This window comes from Crocuta crocuta, unplaced genomic scaffold (genome assembly GCF_008692635.1).
Source record: "Crocuta crocuta isolate KB4526 unplaced genomic scaffold, BGI_CrCroc_1.0 scaffold125, whole genome shotgun sequence".
Classification (NCBI taxonomy): domain Eukaryota; kingdom Metazoa; phylum Chordata; class Mammalia; order Carnivora; family Hyaenidae; genus Crocuta; species Crocuta crocuta.
The window spans coordinates 8,904,273-8,911,132 of NW_027531143.1; the positions used below are offsets into that span (position 1 = coordinate 8,904,273).

Consider the following 6,860-nt stretch of genomic DNA (forward strand, 5'->3'; position numbering starts at 1 on the left):
GCCAAATATATATATATTTCTGAGTAATTTATCACTCAGAAATGGCAGAATTTAATTTCTTTGTGTGACCTTAGGAAAATGAGTTACAATTATTTGAGAAGAAGTCTTGAATCATCTAATTGATATAAATAAATACTCCATTGAAATTTTCCTTTCCAGTAAAAACAAAAACAAGAAATTCTCCTTGTAGCGATTCAGGATTAATTGGTATGGCAATGATCTTTTAAGATTAAATGGAGCTGCTCTCTTTATTTTTATTAAGAACAGTGACTAAAAATAACAAGCACAGTGCTTGAGTGGCTCAGTTGGTTAAGCATCTGACTCTTGGTTTCAGCTCAGGTCATGATCTCACCATCCACGACTTTGAGCCCCACACAGGGCTCTGCACTGACAGCCAGGAGCCTGCCTGGGATTCTCCGTCTCCTCTCTCTGTCCTTCCTATGCATGTTCTCTTTCTCTCTCTGTCTCCTCCCTCCTTCTCTCTCTCTCAAAGTAAAGAAACTTTTTTAAAAAAAGAATAACAAAATATAAGAATATCAGAAATGTATTGCTGTTTTACCATAAGACTAGAAAATATGATTGTTTAAGATTGCAAAATAATTTTTAATAAAATTGTATTTTATCTAAATCATAAGATAGGTTAGATGGAATAGAATTTGCTCACGTAACCTATTAAATGGTACCACTGCTTTGTGACAACCCAGCACACTTTGTAAATAAACTCACTTGCCTTGCATCAATTTAATTTATCAGTTTTTATATGTTATACAGGTTCACTTGTTAGAAAATATTTTAGCTAGTTTTTCCTAGCGCAAGTAATAAAATTACTGCTAACATAACTGATTCAAATATAACACAAAGCCTCCTACAAATTAAAATGTAAATTTAAACAAGTCAAATTTTTTTTGAGGAAAGAGATTATAAAATGTTTTCCAGTATTTTACCTCTTAGTTTAATCTTTCAAATAGAAAGAAAAGTATTTTTAAACTTAGTAGCTTTATTAGCTATTTTATGGTTTGAGAAGTTGCAGCTTTTTACTAATGAAAAATATTAAGGTCAAATTTAGATTGAAATGATCTGAGCCACAATTAAAGACTGATTAGAGACAAGAATGCTCCTGAGATTATAAATATAATTTATATTGGACAAAAATAACAGTAACTGCATTTCCCCTCATTTCTCTTATGTAGAAAGTTTTGTCTGTCATATCACAAGTGAGTTTAAATTAGTAGGAACTATGAATTTTATATTCTGAGTTTTATAAGCATAGGTGGTAGTTAATGTGACTCTTTAACATGCTTATAGATGACAAAAAAAAAAGAGCATAAAATAAGCTTACAGTTTCACCAGTCTTTCCAATGTTTCCTTGATCTCCTACTTCTCCCTGTTGACAAATAATTTAAAGCTGTAAAAATAATTATTTTGCAAACAAGATCACTGATGACATTGCTTCCATTTTCATTTCTAATGTAGTTAGTCAAAACCTAAAAAAAAAAAAAAAAAGGCAAAGACAACCTTAGTTCTTCAAAACTCTGTGATGGTATTCCTGGGGAATGTGGTCTTTCCACTCTTTTTGTTCAAATAATATTTACCTATTTTCTTAAATTACATTCTTTGATTTATGACTTTTAATAACTTTTAAAACACTTTCACAAATAAAATTTTTAAAATGAAATATTTGTTGAGGTGTACCCTGTAAGGGGCAGAGTGATAAGGGCTGTGGAACATATTAAGAAGAATAAAAATAAAGCCCACAGGAGAGTGCTATTTGTTTCAGGAGAAAAGATCTCACCGTGCAGAGCAGGATACAGGCCATGGTTAAGCGGTAAGGGAGTTCATAGGGGCATGCACGCTGAGGGCTGGTAAAGTTAGCACTGGCTTCGCTGGGGAAGGGATGGAGGCTCATTCATAACCTTAATTACAGTCTATAGTCTCTAATACTCTGAAAACCCTAAGCTTTTCACAAATTGTTTGGTGGCAAACTTGACCTAACCTGAATTTATTTTGTAGCAAAGCTTTATCTGATCTGAGTGAGGCTACTTATAGTCTTGTTTATTTTAATTAATCTGAACATCCTTATATTTCACCACAGAAACATTAGTGTTTCTAACTAGAGTGTGCTTCCCACACCCTGCTGGCAATGTTCAGTAAAATATAGTATAGGCACAGCAATGATTTCAAATGATAGATCATAAAACTGTATTTGAGTTGGACCCTGAAGAACAGGTGATACTTCACAGGTGATGAAAAAGGTCCATTTCTGGTTTTGAGGAATGGCATGAGTGAAGGCTGAACAAACGCACAGATTAATGAAAGGTAGAAGATTAAATTCAGGATGCCACATATAATCTCACAAGAATGTATGCCTTATTTATAGAAATAGGAAATCAAACCATCAATTTCTGTTTAAAAATTAGTAATTATAATTCAGTGTGGCATAGTAAAATGTTAAACTGCACTAAACAATACTGTAGACGCTAATGACATATAGAGAGCTATTAAACATTTGAAATTGGCTAGTGTGAACTAAAAAGTAATATAAATATAAAACACACACTAGATTTCAAACACTTTGTACCAAAAATAATATATCTCGTTAATAATTTTAATACCGATCACATGTTGAAATAATAATATTTTCAATCTTGGATTAAATAAAATATATTACTAAAATTAATCTCATTTGTCTCTTTTTACTTTTATATTGTGGCTCACATTTGTTATTCATCTTACATACTCTATCGGAGAGCGCTGATTTTAAGCACTGAAACCTAATATTCACATGGGCAGTCAATTTGAAATAATTTTTTAAAGACTACAAAAATTTTCATTTCAATTTCTATATGCATTTAGATAAACAGTAAACATTGGCGTATTGAAGTAGTTTGTAAATTCTAGTTTTGACTGACAATTCACTGGATGGGTCTTATAAAATATTTGTGGCAGAATAATATGTAGATTATTAGCTTCCCTGTATTTTCCCCTCGTTACCCAATACCCCTCCTCAAATTCTAAGGGAGACGGACAGTTTGTGCTCTGTAGTCTTAGGGGAGGCTTGTGTTAACAGGTAGAAAGCAGATGTTGCTTGCAGATTACCTGCATTCCTGCTTTAGTTTTCAGAGAGCCTGAAGATAGGAGGTGAGTTGTCTTTGAGGGCAACAAGAGAGAGAGGAATATTTCCCCAGGCCTAGGGAGAGAACAGAGATCCTAGGGTTCTGTAAAAGGTGGTATGACCCTCATCCAACTCCCAAGTGCTCCCACCAGGAGTGCCAGCTTCCCGCAAGGGAATGGTAGGTTCTGGTCAATAGCTATATTACCCACCAAGACTAAAATTTCAGGGACACACACAAGGAGCTGAACATTAAAAAAACTCCTTCCTCTCCTGGTAACAAAGAGTCACGTAGATGCTGGCATGATCTGAGCAAGGAGGCTGGATGTCAATATGATTAAGATTCAGTTTCTTGCCAGTTTAACTAGATGGTAGCTCCCAGGTGGAATTTTTAGGGCTATCTGGTGGTACAGGGATTAGTCTCAGTCAAGGAGAAATAAGCTTTCTGTTTATAAATATCATGCTTCTATATTTGTGTATAACTTGAAAGTCAGGTACACATATCCCCCCAGGATAACTTCAGCCACAGACAGACAAGCTGATACATTATATTTCAGCTCATATTTCTTTATTAATTGACCCTAAAAAATTTTGCTTGGCTTTTCCTTAGATTCTAGTATCACAAAAATAACTAGTTTAATATAAATAAATGATGAATTCTAATTTTAAGAAATTAGCTATAGTGCTGTAAGACTTTTCAATTTTTCCTTAAGTTTTAAATTTGTGTAAATTGGGGTGCCTGGGTTGCTCAGTCAGTTATGTGTCTGACTCTTGATATCAGCTCAGGTAGTGATCTCACTGTCATGGGACTGAGCCCAGGGTCGAGCTCCATGCTGAGCATGGAGCCTGCTTGGGATTCTCTCTCTGCCCTTCCCCTAATCACACATGCACTCTCTCTCTCTCTCTGTCTCAAAAATGAATAAATAACATTTAAAAAATTGTACAAATCCCCAGTTCTTATGAACTAGTTTCCTATAGATCTTAGTATTATACATATAAAACCACTGCATTGCTTTATATTTGTTCGTGTTTAAAAGTCATTCAAAACTTGGAAAGAAGGCAAAAAAGTAGGTGACACATCCTTTTAATGACATAAAGTGGTGAAGGCCACCCCAGTGACTATCTAGGGAATGTACTTAGTTAGAATCACTGTAATTGCTTAAAGAGTCCAGACTTCATGCAATGTAAATTACCTATTATGTGTATATAAGTTATATATTATATATACATAAATTATAAATCTATATAATATATAGATGGNTATTATATATATTACTATATATATATTATATATATATATATTTGTAGATTTCTGTCTAGTGAAATGAACAGATGGGGCCCCAAAATTATGGTTTATTCTCATGTATCTACCCACAGACTTTAACATCTCTTATTTCAATTGCATATCTATTCAAATAAAGAACAGATATAAATACAGTCACAGACATAAATATTTATAGACAGATACAGATATATAGATATTGATACAGATATAAAGATATATGGCTTCTCAAACACTATTTAAGCATGTTACTGGTTTCCTCATTAATAAGTTGAGTAAAATCTTTGACAGGTGTTCGTATTATATTTTTATGAAAGCCATAATTTTATCTTTTTTAAAACTATACTTTACAACTAGTAATAAGTCAGCTGCTTTACCTTTAAGCCTTCTGGTCCTGGTTCACCTGCATACCCCTTTTGACCTGGTTTTCCCTAGAAGAGAACAGAAAAAAAGAGATATGTTTAATCTTTCATTTTAGAAATTTCCAAACATTTATGAAATTCAGACCATTCTATGAGACGAAATACTTCAAAATTATTTGATATGTGTATTTTACTATACCCATTAGCCATTCATTCCACAGTATTTAACTGTTTACTATATGCCCTGCACAGTTCCAGGGTTGTGGAATTGAGGAGTGCACTGAGCACACCTGACTACATAGGGCTTACATTCTGAGGATGACATAATATGAAAAAAATAAGTAAAATATATAGTCTGTTAGGTAGTGGTAAATGGAAAGGACACAGAGCAAAGCAAGGGAAGGAGATGTAAATTGTTGTGGGGACTTTGTTCAAAATTTTAATAAGTCTTCCCTGAGAAGGTGGCAGTTGAGTAAAGACTTAAAGGGACAAGTTATATGGCTATATGAAGAAAGAGTATTCCAAGCAGAGGAAAAGAGCATGTGCAAAGGCCCTGAGGCAAGAATGTAATTAGTGTATTGAAGAAACCATGAAGAGTCAATGAAGGTGGAGCATAAGAGGGGAAAAGACCAGTAAGAAGATGAGATCAAAGAAAGGAATGGGGAATGGGAAGCCAGGTCATGTAGGGCCTGGTAGGTTATAATTCAGGGCTGCGCCTTTTACTCTGAATGAGGCAGGAAGCCTTAAAAAAACTCTGAGGAGAGAAGTGTCTCTGTTTATGTTTTAACAAGATCACTTTGATGCAAGGGCAGAAACAGGCAGTCCAAAGAGGACTGAAATAACCCGAGCGAAAGATGACAGTGGCATAGGTCAGGGCACTAACAGAGAAAGTTGTGAGAAGTGGTAAAACTGTGTATATAGTTTAAAGGCAGCACTTAGAGGATTTGCTCACAGACCATGTGTAAAATGTGAAAGAGAAGAGTCAAGAATAAACTCAAGATTTTAATCTGAGTAAGGGACTAAATGAGATGGAGAAGACTTTAAGAAGAAAGGTTTGAAGGGTAGATTGGGAGCTCACTATTGGAAACTGCCATTTGATAGTCTTGTCAGATACCTAAGTGCAGAGATTGTGTGGTGCTTTTACATGTCCAGAGGTTCTGAGGGTAGAAAATTCTGATCTAAACATATGATTGTGGAACTCACCAGCACTGATGATATTTAAAGCCATAAGACTTGACCAGCCTATCTGGTCCAGTGTAAACAGATAAGAGAATAAGTCCACAAACCAAATGACTCCAAAATTTTGGAATTTGAAGAAATGGGGAAAATATGTAAACTTCCACCAGAGCATTAGGAGGAAGATCATGCAGTGAAAAAAGTGCTTCTAGGAGTAGGGTGTGATCTTGTCAAATTCTGAGGGTTACTGAGTAAATGAAGACTAAAAACCGACCACTGAATTCCACAATATAGAAGTCACTGATGAAATGATTTGTTTTGGAGTAGTGGGGACAAGAATGGATTTAGCAGACAGTATGAGGAGAAAAACTGGATAGAGCATGTATAAACAATAATTTTTCTAAAGCTTATTTATTTTGAGAGAGAGAGAGAAAGAGAGAGAGTGAGACTGAGAGTGCAGGGGAGGGGTAGAGAGGGGAAGAGAGACAATCTTAAGCAGGCTCTGCATTGTAAGTGCAGCACCCAACATGGGGCTCAAAACCATGACCGTGAGACAATGACTTGAGCCGAAACCAAGAGTTGGATGCTTAACAGACTGAGCCACCCAGGGGCCCTGACAATAATTTTGAGTATTTTTTTACTGAAAAGGGAAGGTGAAAAAGGTAATACTGGGAAGAAAAGCTGAGATCAATATAAGTTTTGTTTTTTATTTTTAAGCTGGAAGAAATAACATCTTTATTCGCTGATGGAACTGATCCATTAGAGAAAACAAAATTAAGATAGAGGAGAAAGTGGGAAACAGCCGGATCATGTTCTTCAGTAGGCAAGGGAATAAGGTATGTAGTAAACAAGTCATTTTGACCTTAGCTAGAAAATGGCCTGTTCATTCACAATAACAGGAGAGAAGGCAGAGCCAATGGCATAGATACGG

The 6,860-nt window shown here is 35.1% G+C and overlaps 1 protein-coding gene across 1 annotated transcript in view; it reads right to left on the minus strand.

The window, feature by feature from the left end:
• Window positions 1–6,860, minus strand: part of COL24A1 (collagen type XXIV alpha 1 chain) — a 374,970-nt gene that overhangs the window by 206,608 nt on the left and 161,502 nt on the right. Inside the window, exons 23-24 of the mRNA XM_077771041.1 lie at window positions 4,769–4,822; window positions 1,340–1,384 (exon numbers count right to left, since the gene is read on the minus strand). Of these exons, the coding sequence (XP_077627167.1) occupies window positions 1,340–1,384; window positions 4,769–4,822 (99 nt within the window). The remainder of the gene's footprint in view (window positions 1–1,339; window positions 1,385–4,768; window positions 4,823–6,860) is intronic.